The sequence below is a fragment of the Salmo salar genome, chromosome ssa09 (assembly GCF_905237065.1).
Source record: "Salmo salar chromosome ssa09, Ssal_v3.1, whole genome shotgun sequence".
Classification (NCBI taxonomy): Eukaryota; Metazoa; Chordata; class Actinopteri; order Salmoniformes; family Salmonidae; genus Salmo; species Salmo salar.
This window is the reverse complement of record NC_059450.1, coordinates 105,544,228-105,560,070: the sequence shown is the minus strand read 5'-3', so window position 1 is coordinate 105,560,070 and position 15,843 is coordinate 105,544,228. Positions and strand designations below refer to the sequence as shown.

At 42.7% G+C, this 15,843-nt stretch overlaps 2 protein-coding genes across 3 annotated transcripts in view; one reads left to right on the top strand and one right to left on the bottom strand.

Annotated features, from left to right (window-relative positions):
* Window positions 1-777, bottom strand: part of LOC106612303 (SH3 domain-binding glutamic acid-rich-like protein) — a 48,398-nt gene extending 47,621 nt beyond the window's left edge. The window contains exon 1 of the mRNA XM_045724290.1: window positions 312-777. Coding sequence (XP_045580246.1) covers window positions 312-356 — 45 coding nt within the window. The 5' untranslated portion in view covers window positions 357-777. The remainder of the gene's footprint in view (window positions 1-311) is intronic.
* Window positions 778-1,837: 1,060 nt separating this feature from the next.
* LOC106612316 (non-histone chromosomal protein HMG-14A-like) lies at window positions 1,838-15,528 on the top strand. Of its 2 annotated transcripts, none has more exons than XM_045724291.1 (6): window positions 1,838-2,002; window positions 2,964-2,993; window positions 3,144-3,173; window positions 7,329-7,382; window positions 8,558-8,677; window positions 14,637-15,528. In XM_045724291.1, exons 1-6 carry the CDS (start codon window positions 1,988-1,990, stop codon window positions 14,682-14,684), a joined length of 297 nt encoding a protein of 98 aa, XP_045580247.1. In that variant the 5' UTR covers window positions 1,838-1,987; the 3' UTR covers window positions 14,685-15,528. The 2 variants fall into 2 exon arrangements, with proteins under 2 accessions (XP_045580247.1, XP_045580248.1); XM_045724292.1 differs by having other exon boundaries at window positions 1,840-2,002; window positions 2,967-2,993.
* The last annotated feature ends 315 nt before the right edge of the window (window positions 15,529-15,843 follow it).

The window sequence follows — 15,843 nt, the reverse complement described above, 5'->3', positions numbered from 1 at the left end:
GCTCAGTGTCCCCCCTGTCCCCCCCGGGATTTCCGCCCCTGCTCCAGCTCTCCAGTGTGTCAGTTCAAACTGGGTGACCAACTGAGGCTCGTCAGAGAATAATGTCTTATTACTGATTACAAATACATAGTATCTGCACATCGTTATTATATACAGTAGCTCCGTCTGGTAAAGAAACAGCCCAGCTAGAGTCTACAGCTGTGGCAGCCTACCTTCTCTATACCAGACCCCCCACATGTAGTAAACCATCATCATCAGAACCCCGACCCCTGCAAATCGTATGAAAAGTGTAAAAGTCGTTCAGTTCTTACCGAGGTGGAACCGGAGGAGGTTGCTATATAGACTTTGATCACCATGTTGAGTGCGTTGTCGCCGAGGCTCCAGTCAGACAGAATGATGCTTTGCTCTGCTCTGTTCCAAAAGTAATAATGTGAGTTTCACAGCGATGACTCACAAAACAACTTCCTCCAGTCCTGGTCTGAACGATCCGCCCCTCTTCTCTTCACTCCCTCTCGTTCTCTTTCTATTCTTTCACACCGTCCGTTTCTCGTTGAATCATGTCACCGTGACTTGATCAGTGGCAAAAAGTCGACCACAGACTCAACAGCCTAAATGCGTGGACGTAAAGAGCCAGGAACTGTAACTTTCCAGAAAAATATATAACCTTCTAGTTGTAGTCTGTCCTGTCAATGGGATGTCTATTTTCACCGTCTGATTGAATTCCCTCTTGAGCTCCACTTTGTGTCTGAATGCAACAATGTATCAAGAAGAAGCATCCATTAGAATGACGTCATAATCGAACCCAGTTCCAGTTGGTTACAACGTCGCACCAGGTGGCGGTCAAAGGGCGTCTCAGAGCGCCCTCCAGTGGTATACATGAAACACTGCATCCCCACTACAATACCGGTACATCTGGCCCTCCAGTGGTATACATGAAACACTGCATCCCCACTACAATACCGGTACATCTGGCCCTCCAGTGGTATACATGAAACACTGCATTCCCACTACAATACCGGTACATCTGGCCCTTCTGGGATTTTAGTCCAGTTAGAGATAATGGCTGTGAATTACAATAGTTAATAGAAGCATATAATGCAAGGCTAGTTGGTCACATTTGAAGGTGATCATTCATATTCCGCCCTTTCTATCTCTATTCGCTGTGTCTGACGAGAAAAGAGAGGAAGACTGAGGATGTTTTAGTGAGGTGTGCTGTCTGTCCTCGGCCGCCGGGGGTGCAGGGAGACCAGCCCATTCATTCACACTGGGCTTTGTAGCTGAAGCCACCTACAGGCGCCCGGCCGATGCGACGTATGCATTCCCTCTCCTCAGATGAATTTAGAAAAGCCGACAAACAAAAATGTGTCGAGCTAGAAGGGCGCCATGTTGGCCACAAGCACGAAGCCAAATGTTGATGTATTTTTCGTCTTATTTTGGGCAGAGGTTAAAATGGTGTAGTAGATGGTGACTTTCCTAGTAAAATAAAGGTTAAATAAAAAATAAAATATATAAAAAGACAGTCGTTCTATGATGCTTGGAATAGAGGGAGATTATTTTTCTTTGAGTTCCATTGAAATAAGACATCAATTAAACCCAACCTCTAGACCCCATCAAATCATGTTCTCTGTTCGCAGGGGCAGTACTAATCAAGCGCTCACTATTCTTTCATGGAGATGTTTTTGATTTTAGCAAGGTTTTTCTTCCCTCGCTAAGCTGGAAGCACTTCGCGCGTAAAGAACAGCACCGGTTCCCAAATTGTCCGTGTTCTGCAGCTGCGAATATCGCTCGGTAATTGGCGGAGAGCACATCAATCATGCGTTTAGCCGCACCCCTCCCCCCATTCAGCCAGTCTGGTGGCTGTTCCTGTGTGTTTACTACACGGACCACGCAGCAGCAGACACTTGGTTTCACATGCACCTAACTCACAATAGCTAGCGAGCTAAACACTTTATAGTTCCATCTGAAAGAGAATCTCCAACAATCCAACATGCCCAAGAGAAAGGTACGTAGTTTGGTGACTATTTAGAGAGGATTGTGGAATAAGAAAAGCAGGTAGCTATTGATAGCGTGCAAATGAATGTAGAGAACCATCCCTTCAACGATTAGTTAATTATAAACCTATTTCTTTGGAGAATTTACGGTATTTATTTGGAGGGTATTTTCTAAAAATAATGTATTTTTGTGTGTTTTAAATGGATATTTTTTCTGATTGCTTGTGGGCTTAAAAGGCTGCTTTCCCCCGGCAGTCGCTGTCCTTTGGGAAGCCAGAAGTCGCTCTCTGTCTCCATGTAGTTAAAGCACAACTAGCAGCCATGCTTTGCAGCCCAAGTCTCCCTCTCTTCTTCGACCTACCGAACAGAAACGCTTCAGTTACCGCCATTTTCACCTCAATCCTCCCAAAATGGCCCCGAGAATTCTCGTTCGTATCTCTAGTTTCAATTCTGATCGTTAAAAGATGCAATCGTCGTCGTATTTCGATAAAAATGTATATTTTTTCTCTTTGTTCATGGTCCCAGGTGGCTGCAGTGTCGCGTCTCTACCGCCGGGCGGCGCTGCGGAGGCTTAACTCTGCTCCTCCCTCTTGCTTATCCCGTCCCGCGCCACTTTTCAAATCCTGCCTGAGCTCATAGAGAGAAGAGAGAGATGGAGTGGAGAAAGACAGACAGATACTTTAGGACCCCAACTTTCACTGTTACTGGTCCCAAAACATATAAACTGTTAACAAAACTCAAATATTACATTACAGTTCAATCTAATGGTTCTAAAAACACATTTATTTGAACATTATCTATGACATTTTTACTTTTTTCTTGAAATTGAAAAGTTATCTGGGGTCTTCCTTGACAGTGAAGAAATATGTAATTTGAGCCACAGTAGACTGTTACTTGCTCTTATAAAAGCCAATAAAGTGTTGTTGTTGTGATAAAAGTTGTTTATTTGTCGTTGTTTGTGTTTGTCCTCAGCAGGGAGCCGCTGGGGACACCAAGGAGGAGGTGAGACCGAGATCCTCGACTACAACTCATCCCCTATAATTACTATTCAATAAATGAACTCGTATTGTCAGCTCAGTTTCATCATAGTTGATCTCTGACAGCGTGTGTTTTTCTGTGGTGATATGTTTTCTCTTCCTCTTCCTGTTGCAGCCCCAGAGGAGATCCGCCCGGTTATCAGCGGTGAGACCAGCTACGATAGAGACATTATACACTACCTTATGACGCATCATATAACCTATACACTACCTTATCATGCATCATATAACCTATACACTACCTTATGACGCATCACATAACCTATACACTACCTTATCATGCATCATATAACATATACACTACCTTATGACGCGTCATATAACCTGTACACTACCTTATGACGTGTCATATAACCTATACACTACCTTATCATGCATCATATAACATATACACTACCTTATGACGCGTCATATAACCTATACACTACCTTATGACGCGTCATATAACCTATACACTACCTTATGATGTGTCATATAACCTATACACTACCTTATGACGCGTCATATGACCTGTACACTACCTTATGACGCGTCATATGACCTGTACACTGCGTGATGATGCATCATATGACCTGTACACTGCCTTATGACGCATCATATATCCTGTACACTGCCTGATGATGTATCATATGACCTGTACACTACCTTATGACACATCCATATCCTCAGCTACAATCACTATACAATCATTTTACACTTATACACATGTACTGTCTCTATATACAGCAGGTAATTACACATGTATTGTCTCTATATATACACCGGGTAATTACACATGTATTGTCTCTATATATAGCAGGTAGTTACACATGTATTGTCACCCTATATAACGGGTAATTACACATGTATTGTCTCTATATACACCGGGTAATTACACATGTATTGTCTCTATATACACCGGGCAATTACACATGTATTGTCTCTGTATACACCGGGCAATTACACATGTATTGTCTCTGTATACACCGGGCAATTACACATGTATTGTCTCTGTATACACCGGGCAATTACACATGCTAAATTAAACTCCGCTCCAACAGCATGTACACCTTAATAACATCTGCTACAATAACTAGACCATATTATTAGACATGTTTTATAACTATACACCAGGTTGTTACACATGCTTTATAACTATACCCCAGGGTGTTACACATGCTTTATAACTATACCCCAGGGTATTACACATGCTTTATAACTATACCCCAGGGTATTACACATGCTTTATAACTATACCTCAGGGTATTACACATGCTTTATAACTATACCCCAGGGTATTACACATGCTTTATAACTATACCCCAGGGTATTATATACTGATAGATTCCTTATTATGCATCTATTAGCCATGTACTAGCTTATAACCTTTATAACCTGATAATATACTACACCCTAGTATTTCACATTTATAACTTCATAACATCTATCAATATAAACCAAACTCAGCTACAACCAGCTAATATCCATTTTATGAAACCGTTATAATCTCTGCTACAATCACTAAACCACATTATCACTGTAGACCTGCTTTATGATCTGTATACGACCATAAGCAAACAGGAAAACGCTTATCCAGAGGTGGCGCTCCTAGTGGCTGGGGACTTTAATGCAGGGAAACTCAAATCCGTTTTATCTCATTTCTACCAACATGTTAAATGTGCAACCAGAGGGGAAAAAACTCTGGACCACTTTTACTCCACACACAGAGACGCATACAAAGCTCACCCTCCATTTGGCAAATCTGACCATAATTGTATCCTCCTGATTCCTGCTGACAAGTAAAAAATAGGAAGCAGGGAGCACCAGTGACTCAGTCAATAAGAAAGTGGTCAGATGAAGCAGATGCTAAGCTACAGGACTGTTTTGCTAGCACATACTGGAATATGTTCCGGTATTCATCCAATGGCATTGAGGAGTACACCACATCAGTCACTGGCTTCATCAATACATTTACATTTAAGTCATTTAGCAGACGCTCTTATCCAGAGCGACTTACAAATTAAGTGCATCGACGACGTCGTCCCCACAGTGACCATACGTACTCACATCCACAGCCGATGTAAGACCTTTAAACAGGTCAACATTCACAATGCCGCACGGCCAGACGGATTACCAGGATGTGTACTCCAAGCATGTGCTGACCAACTGGCAAGTGTCTTCACTGACATTTTCAACCTGTCCCTGACTGAGTCTGTAATACCAACATGTTTCAAGCAGACCACCATAGTCCCTGTGCCCAAGAACACCAAGGTAACCTGCCTAAATGACTACCGACCCGTAGCACTCACGTCTGCCGCCATGAAGTGCTTTGAAAGGCTGGTCATGGGTCACATCAACACCATTATCCCAGAAACCCTAGACCCACTCCAATTTGCACACCGCCCCAACAGATCTACAAATGATGCAATCTCTATTGCAATCCACACAGCTCTTTCCCACCTGGACAAAAGGAACACCTATGTGAGAATGCTTTTCATTGACTACAGCTTAGTGTTCACCTCAGCTTAGTGCCCTCAAAACTCATCAATAAGCTAAGGAACCTGGGACTAAACACCTCTCTCTGCAACTGGATCCTGGACTTCCTGACTGGCTGCCCCCAGGTGGTAAGGGTAGGTAACAACACATCCGCCACGCTGATCCTCAACACAGGGGTCCCTCAGGGGTGCGTGCTCAGTCCCCTCCTGTACTCCCTGTTCACTCATGACTGCATGGCCAGGCACGACTCCAACACCATCATTAAGTTTGCCGATGACAACAGTGGTAGGCCTGATCACAGACAACGACGAGACAGCCTATAGGGAAGAGGTCAGATCTGATCGTATGGTGCAAGGACAACAACTTCTCCCTCCACGATGGGGCTGCTGTGGAGCAGGTTGGGAGCAAAATTTTCCTTGGTGTCCACATCACCAACAAACTATCATGGTCCAAACACACCAAGACAGTCGTGAAGAGGGCACGACAAAGCCTATTCCCCCTCAGGAGACTGAAAAGATTTGGCATGGGTCCTCAGATCCTCAAAAGGTTCTATAGCTGCACCATCGAGAGCATCCTGACTGGTTGCATCACTGCCTGGTATGGCAACTGTTCGGCCTCCGACCGCAAGGCACTACAGAGGGTAGTGCGAATGGCCCAGTACATCCATGGGGCCAAGCTTCCTGCCATCCAGGACCACTATACCAGGCGGTGTCAGAGGAAGGCCCTAAAAACGTTCAAAGACTCCAGCCACCCTAGTCATAGACTGTTCTCTCTGCTACCGCACGGCAAGCGGTACCGGAGCGCCAAGTCTAGGTCCAAAGGGCTTCTTAACAGCTTCAAGCCATAAGACTCCTGAACAGCTAATCAAAGGGCTACCCAGACCCCTCTTTTACGCTGCTGCTACTCTCTGTTTATTATCAATGCATAATCACTTTAACTCTACCTACATGTACATATTACCTCAATTTCCTCAACTAACCTCAGTAACGTATGTCATAAGCGTCGTAATGATCGGACCAAACTGCAGCTGGGATGTGAATCATCTTCTTGATTTATTAAAGAAATGAACACTGAACAAAAGAACGACGAAAAACAGTCCTGTAAGGTACATAGACTATACATGGAACAACCACCCACAAACACAAGAGAAAATAAACTCACTTAAATATGGCCTCCAATTAGAAGCAACGACAACCTGCTGCTTCTAATTGGAGGTCGTTCCCAAAACTAACATAGAAATAGAAAAAATAGAAAACCCACATAGAAATAGAAAACATAGAACATAAACCCCGAAACACACAAAACAAACACCCCCTGCCACACCCTGACCAAACTACAATAACAAATAACCCCTTTTTCTGGTCAGGACGTGACAGTGTACCCCCGCACATTGACTCTGTACCGGTACCCGCTGTATATAGCCTCACTATTGTTATTTTACTGCTGCTGTTAAATTATTTGTTACTTTTTATTTTCTATTTTTTCTTAACTTCTTAAAGCATTGTTGGTTAAAGGCTTGAAAGTAAGCATTTCACTGTCCTGTTGTATTCGGCACATGTGACGAATACAATTTGATTTGACATGGCAGCTAATTCCACATGTATTACATACGAACCCTTCTTAAAGCATCATACACTACTACACTTATCACCTCTAAACCAGCTAATTCCACATGTATTACATATTTAACAGGTTACAGAACTCTGAACCAGTTTATAACTCTCAGTAAAGTCCCACTGAAGCCCTAGCTCCTATTGGTCAGTAGAACTAGGAATGATCAGTGGTTGTAGAACACATGAGACTGATGTTTGTTCTCTCTCTCCAGAAGCCAGCCCCAGCCAAGGCTGAACCCAAGGCCAAGAAGGAGAAACCAGCAAAGGTAAGAGAACAGAACTACAAACCCCAGGGTTGCACATAATAGAACTACAATCGCTAGAGCAATCATATTACAGAACTTCAAACTCCAGGGTTGCACATAATATACTGAACCAAAATATAAACACAACATGGAACAATTCAAAAGATTTTACAGTTACAGTTCATAGAAGGAAATCAGTCAATTGAAATATATTCATTATGCCCTAATCTATTGATTTCACATGACTGGGCAGTGGCGCAGGCATGGGTGGGCCTGGGAGAGCATAAGCCCACCCACTTGGGAGCTAGGTCCACCCACTTGGGAGTCAGGTCCAGCCAATCAGAATTTGTTTTTCCCCCAAAAAGGTCTTTATTACAGACAGAAATACTCCTCAGCACCCTCCTTCCACTCCTCAGATGATCCCGCAGGTGAAGAAGCCGGATGTGGAGGTCCTGGGCTGGTGTGGTTACATGTGGTCTGCAGTTGTGAGACCGGTTGGGCGTACTGACAAATTCTCTAAAACGGCTTATGGTAGAGAAATTCTCTGGCAACAACTCTGTTGGACATTCCTGGAGTCAGCATGCCATTTGCACGCTCCCTCAACTTGAGACATCTGTGGTATTGTTGTGTGACCAAAATAAAAAGGTGCCCTTTTATTGTCACCAGCACAAGGCTCACCTATGTAATTATCATGCTGTTTTGAGATAAATAAGCTTTTTGTGCGTATGGAACATTTCTAGGACATTTTATTTCAGCTCATGAAACATTGGACTTTACATGTTGTGTTTATATTTTTGTTCAGTATAGAACTCTAGAGCAATCGCATTACAGAACTACAAACCCCAGAAGCATCGCAAAAAACAGAACTATAAACCCACTCTCTAGAAAGAGCAGGCATATAGTAGTCATGGTACATATTTTTTACATTTTTAAGCGTAACCTTTGTTTAACTAGGCAAGTCAGTTAAGAACAATTTCTTATTTACAATGACGTCCTACACTGGCCAAAACCGGACGAAGCTGGATCAATTATGCGCCGCCCTATGGGACTCCCAATCACGGCCAGTTGTGATACAGCCTGGAATCGAACCAGGGTCTGTAGTGACGCCTCAAGCACTGAGATACAGTGCCTTAGACCACTGTGCCATTCGGGAGCCCAGTATAGATGAGGATAATGTCTGTTATCCCCCCATCCAGAAAGAGAAGGCTGTGAATGACAAGAAGGAGGAGAAGAAAACTAAGAAGGCAGCAGCGAAGGAGAACGCAGAGGCCGCTGAGGAGAACCACTCTGAGAACGGAGGCGCTAAGACCAACCAGGTAATATACATTACTATACTGTACACTACTGTACACTGCTATACTGTACACCACTGTACTGTACACAACTGTACTAAAGTTTGGACACCTACTCATTCAAGGGTTTTTCTTTATTTGTATTATTTTCTACATTGTAGAATAATAGTAAAGACATCAAAACTATTAAATAACACATAAGCAATCATGTAGTAACCAAAAAAGTGTTAAACAAATCAAAATATATTTTAGATTCTCCTAAGTAGCCACCTTCTGCGGTCCAACTCATCCCAAACCATCGCATTTGGATTGAGGTTGGGTGATTGTGGAGGCCAGGTCATGTGATGCAGCAGTCCATCACTCTCCTTCTTGGTCAAATAGCCCTTACACAGCCTGGAGGTGTGTTGGGTCATTGTCCTGTTGAATAACAAATTGTAGTCCCACTAAGCCCAAACCAGATGGGATGGCATATCACTGCAGAATGCTGTGGTAGCCATGCTGGTTAAGTGTGCCTTGAATTCTAAATAAATCACTAACAGTGTCACCAGCAAAAACCATTACACCACGTCCTCCATGCTTCACGGTGGGAACCACACATGCTGAGATCATCCATTCACCTACTCTGCGTCTCACAAAGACACGGCGGTTGGAACCAAAAATCTCAAATTTGGACTCATCAGATCAAAGGACAGATTTCCACCGGTCTAATGGCCTTTGCTTGTGTTTCTTGGACCAAGCAAGTCTGTTCTTCTTATTGATGCCCTTTAGTAGTGGTTTCTTTGCAGCAATTCGACCATGAAGGCCTGATTCACACAGTCTCTTCTGATCAGTTGATGTTGAGATGTGTCTGTTACTTGAACTCTGTGAAGCATTTATTTGGGTTGCAATTTCTGAGGCTGGTAACTAATGAACTTATCCTCTGCAGCAGAGGTAACTCTGGGTCTTACTTTCCTGTGGCGGTCCTCATGAGAGCCAGTTTCATCATAGCGCTTGATGGTTTTCGCGACTGCACTTGAAGAAACTTTCAAGTTTCAGAAATTTTCCGGATTGACTAACCATGTCTTAAAGCAAGGGGGGGGAAAGAGCATCCTGCCGGGCACTTCAGTCCGGCCCGAGAGACATAAAACATTTTATTTTTACGCATAATTTTTTTTTTTAAATCTCCCCAATTTCATGGTATCCAATTGGTAGTTAGTCTTATCCCATCGCTACAACTCCTGTACGGACTCGGGAGAGCCGTGCGTCCTCCGAAACACGACCCAGCCGCACTGCTTCTTGACACAATCCCCGCTTAACCCAAAAGCCAGCCGCACCAATGTGTCAGTGGAAACACCGTACACCTGGCGACCGTGTCAGTGTGCATGCGCCTGGCCAGCCACAGTAGTCGCTGGAGTTCGATGGGACAAGGAAATCTCGGCCTGCCTAACCCGGACGACGTTGGGCCAATTGTTCACCGCCTCATGGGTCTCCAAGTCACGGCTAGCTGTGACACAGCCTGAGATCAAACCCGGGTCTGTAGTGACGCCTCAAGCACTGCGATGTAGTGCCTTAAACCACTGCGGCACTCGGGAGGCCCCCGCAAATTGATATTAACAAACAATTGGTCCCCCAAAAAATGCGTCCCTCAGTTGAATTTCAAAATCCCGATGTGGCCCTCGAGCCAAAATGTTTGCCCACCCTGTCTTAAAGTAATGATGGACTGTCGTTTCTCTTTGCTTATTTGAGCTGTTGTTGCCATAATATGGACTTGGTCTTTTACCAAATAGGGCTCTTCTGTATACCACCCCTACCTGTCACAACACAACTGATTTATGGAATGCCGTTTGGGTCTTTGCTATGGAACGCCGTTTGGGTCTTTGCTATGGAACGCCGTTTGGGTCTTTGCTATGGAACGCCATTTGGGTCTTTGCTATGGAACTCCGTTTGGGGTCTTTGCTATGGAACTCCGTTTGGGGTCTTTGCTATGGAACTCCGTTTGGGGTCTTTGCTATGGAACTCCGTTTGGGTCTTTGCTATGGAACTCCGTTTGGGTCTTTGCTATGGAACTCCGTTTGGGGTCTTTGCTATGGAACTCCGTTTGGGGTCTTTGCTATGGAACTCCGTTTGGGTCTTTGCTATGGAACGCCGTTTGGGGTCTTTGCTATGGAACTCCGTTTGGGGTCTTTGCTATGGAACTCCGTTTGGGGTCTTTGCTATGGAACTCCGTTTGGGTCTTTGCATGTCAAAAAAGATACACGTCAAATAACACTATTTGACGTGTCAAAGAAGCTTATTGACCAATCAGGACCTGATATGACTGCACGTCACAATAATTGAACACGTTCATACATTTTTGACGTAGTTATTACACATTGATTACACTCACTCGTGTTTCATATGTCACAATGATTCACCGATACGTATGCTATGATGCTGGTAAAGTTTTGTCTCGCACACCTGCCGCTGCCGCACGAGCGCAGACACACTTCCCCTAGCTCTGGACAGTGCTGGTCATAAAAAGCTAGCTAGCTGATGGATGCAAACAACGTTCTTCCCCAAAAACATAGCAAAACGACATCTGTTTCAGTAGCTATAGTTAGCTAACTATCTAGCCGGGTGTCATCTAAAATACCCCTAATTAATAAGACAGTTGTTATTTGATTAATGGTGGTCGGACCCACCTAATGTGAAGCTAGCCACAATAAGGACTAACCACAATAGTGCGATTTGCGGTTTACTTTCAAAATAAACGTCTCTCAATGAAAGTAATGCAAATAATACAAATAGTGGAATCATGACATAATTGAATAGATCATGCTAAACAAGGTTGGAATATCCTTATATAAATTCAACAAAAGACAATAATTTGACAAATCTATTGAAATCACACTGGATATATTATACTTTAGAATTGCATTGGGGGCATACTTATTTCACTGTACAGCCTTACCTATGGATTGTGGATCAATGACATGGGGTATCAGTCTACTCAGTGACACCCAGAGAACATTGGTGTCGTAGCTCTTGTTGCAGGACTCTGAAACCACTATGAATTGAGCTACGTTTATTGTATCAGTCAACCTACTAAGTGTATTGAACACTATTCCAGGAGAAAAACTACAAGGTGGATGTTTTGGTGCCTTTGGGGAACTTTGGGGAAAATAATCACCTGGGTACTGAGTAGACTGATAACCGTGGTCCCGTGTGGCTCAGTTGGTAGAGCATGGTGTTTGCAACGCCAGGGTTGTGGGTTCGATTCCCACGAGGGACCAGTACGGAGAAAAAAATTATGAAATGTATGCATTCACTACTGTAAGTCGCTCTGGATAAGAGTGTCTGCTAAATGACTAAAATGTAAATGTAATACCCCATTTCATTGATCATCCCCAATTGTTAGTTAAGGCTGTACCAATGTCATTACCCATAATAGGCTGACTGGGGAGGTGATTTCCCACGGTCAAAGTCCCGCAATAAGAGCTATGACGCTAATATTTGCCTAAACTCTTCACAATTGTGTTCTGTGGGTGTCACCGAGTAGACTGACACCCCATTTCATTGCTCCACATTCCAACACCAACCTTGTTTAACATTATCTAGTATAAATATGGCATGATTCCACCAATTGTACCCTTCTACGTCACTTTTAAAGATAAACTTTTATTTTGAAGGCGAACAGCAAAGTCCACTGTTGTGGTTATTCCTCATTGTGGCTAGCTTCATAACACATAACCCAGTCCGGTAAAGCCATTGTAGCCAGATGACGCTAGCTGGCTGCTTATAACGTTAGTTTTGGGCAACAGGATTAAGTAGCTGGTTAGCTTGTTATTTCAATAGGAGAACAACAAGTGGCTACCTAGCTTATACTTACTCACAAGGATTCCTAAATCAATGCTAAGAATAATGAAAATGACTAGTTTCTACTGGTCATTGTTTTCAGACTGGTTGCATTGGCGCTAGCTATGTACCAAGCTAAAGCTAGCTAATTACCCCAGAAGTTGCTGATAACATCTGTATCAAAGATATTAGCAAACATGTTTGATCCTGCTCATTTGATCCTGATCTAATTTCAAATGCTCACAAGGACGTTTTCCCATTCGGTGGAATAAATAATGCCTTATTACCAACGCCCTATTGTACAGCTTTGACAGTGATCGTAATGGTGGCGCATGGCTTGCACATGCAAATTCAGCACACACAACATTCTAGAATAGAATTGCGTTATTTGACGTGTATCTTTTTTGACATGCAAAGACCCAAACGGTGTTCCATGCTGATTGGCTCAAACACATTAAGAAGGGGAAAAAATCCACAAATGAACTTTCAACAAGGCACACCTGTTAATTCAAATGCATTCCAGAGTGTGCAAAGCTGTCATCAAGGCAAAGGGTGGCTACTATGAAGAATCTGTAATATAAAATGGTTTTTGGGGTTAGTACATGATTTCATGTGTTATTTCATAGTTTTGATGTCTTCACTATTATTCTACAATGTAGAAAATAGTAAAAATAAAGAAACCCTGGAATGAGTAGGCGTGTGAGCTTTTGACTGGTGCTGTACTGCTGTACTACTGTACTATATATGACTATACTATATACTATACACTACTGCTCTATATATTACTCTACTGTACACTATACACTACTATACTGTACACTACTACACTAGACTACAGTACACTACTATACACTATGCTTTACACTACTGTACTGTGCACTACTGTACACAACTATACACTTCTATACTATACACTACTATATTATACACTTCTATACACTACTATACACTTCTATTCTATTCACTACTATACTATACACTACTATACTGTACACTACTATACACTGTACTATACTCTACCATACACTACTCTACCATACACTACTATACGATACTATGCACTACTGTACACTACTATACACTACTGTACTATACACTACTATAATATACACTACTGTACTATACACTACTATACTATACACTTCTATACTGTACACTTCTATACACTACTGTACTATACACTTCTATTCTATACACTACTATACTACACACTGCTATACACTTCTATACTGTACACTTCTATACACTACTATACTACACACTGCTATACACTACTATGCTATACACCTCTATACTATACACTACTATACTATACACTTCTATTCTATACACTACTATACTACACACTGCTATACACTTCTATACTGTACACTTCTATTCTATACACTACTATACTACACACTGCTATACACTACTGCGCTATACTCTGCTATACTATTCACATCTATACACTATTACTATACACTACTATACTATACATTACTATACACTACTATACTATACACTACTATACATTACTATACTATACACTACTATACACTACTATACTATACACTACTATACTATACACTACTATACATTACTCTACTATACACTACTATACTATACATGACTATACTATACACTACTATACATGACTATACACTACCATACATGACTATACTATACACTACTATACTATACACTGCTATACACTACTATACTATACACTACTTTATAAACTGGGTGTTTTGACCCTTGAATGCTGATTGGCTGACATCCATGGTATGTCAGACCTATACCATAGGTATGAGAACATTTATTTTACTGCTCTAATTACGTTGGTAACCAGTTTATAATAGCAATAAGGCACCTCGGGGTTTGTGATATATGGCCAATATACCACGGCTAAGGGCTGTATCCAGGCACTCCGCGATGCGTCATGCATAAGAACAGCCCTTAGCCGTGGTATATTGGCCGTATATCACACCCCTCGGGCCTTATTGCTTATGTACACTACTAGGAGGAACTAGAAAGACATCATGGACTGTAGGGGACATGAGGCTGGTCATAAAGGGACATTAGAAGACATTGGTCAGCTTGATGGCAGAGATAAGCTCCTGCTTAGGATGAGAAACTACCAACAGGAATGTCAGGTTGTTATACTGACCTCTAACCTCTGACCCTGCAGATTGAGGATGCTCCCGAGGCAGAGAAGGAGGAAGCCAAGTCTGAGTAGCAACACTGCCAACCCCTGACCTCCGACCCCAACCCTTCCCACCAGCCTGCCCCAGTGTTCGTGGTCCCCCTCCAAGACATATTGTTAACAGAGGAATATTTTTATCAGTGATTTTATAAGTATACTATCTACTATCCGTACAGATTTTTAGCACAAAGCAAAGCTGAGTAATATAATGTAGATCTGCAGTGGTCATATCAACAAAGTGTCTGCAGGCAAGATGAACACACTAAAATCTTTTTTAATTAAACAGCATTTCATGATTGTGTAGGAAGCAAAGCGCGTCCCGTCCCATAGTGACTTGTGTTCCTGTGCCCCCCTCCTCCACAGTTGGTTCTCCTAGGGTTCTACCTTATTCCTGGTTAATTAACGGTTCTCCCTGACGTTCCCTTGCTTTGTCTAAATGTTCCTGTTTTTACATTAAACATGTTCTAAGCGTGTTGAAAGTGTGTTGTCCAATAAGAAAGAGGAAGAGGATCATGAGAAACATTCTGGACAGAGTGACATGCTTGTGTCTCCTAGGCGACCCTGTAACAGTGACATGCGTGTGTCTCCTAGGCGACCCTGTAACAGTGACATGCGTGTGTCTCCTAGGCGACCCTGTAACAGTGACATGCGTGTGTCTCCTAGGCGACCCTGTAACAGTGACATGCGTGTCTCCTAGACGATCCGGTAACAGTGACATGCGTGTCTCCTAGGCGACCACAGCAGTAGTGTGTGACAGCTCTCCATCTTGCTGGTTTTCTAACACATGTTTTTTTAGATGAGCGGTTCTCTGACGTGTCTGTCCCTCTGATGTTCTGGAATTCTTCAATAAAACAAGTCCTGTGAATTTTCCTCAAAACTTTGTTGTCGTTATTACATCCCCCGTTCTAGTTGGGTCTTAATTCTAGTTTTTATTATGTGTGAAGGCTGTTGCAATTGTGTTTTAGTTCTGTTGTAGTTCTGTTGTGGCTTCACTCACAAGTGTGGAACTAGCTCCTGACTAATCCAGCAGGAAACACATTAATCCTACTCCTGGATTCTCCATTGATCATGCTGTTTAGTCCAGGACTAGGACCTACAGTGTTAATGTTAACCCCATTTTACCTCACAGCTGCTCTGTTAGGTGAAATGCTCTATGGCGGTGTATAGACAGAGAAAAGCCTGGGTCGCTGGC

Excerpts from the sequence above, each read along its gene's own strand:
- LOC106612316 (XM_045724291.1), top strand. Across the intron at positions 7,383-8,557 it reads AGAAGGAGAAACCAGCAAAG|AAAGAGAAGGCTGTGAATGA; the intron begins GTAAGAGAACAG and ends CCCCCCATCCAG. Across the intron at positions 8,678-14,636 it reads GAGGCGCTAAGACCAACCAG|ATTGAGGATGCTCCCGAGGC; the intron begins GTAATATACATT and ends CTGACCCTGCAG.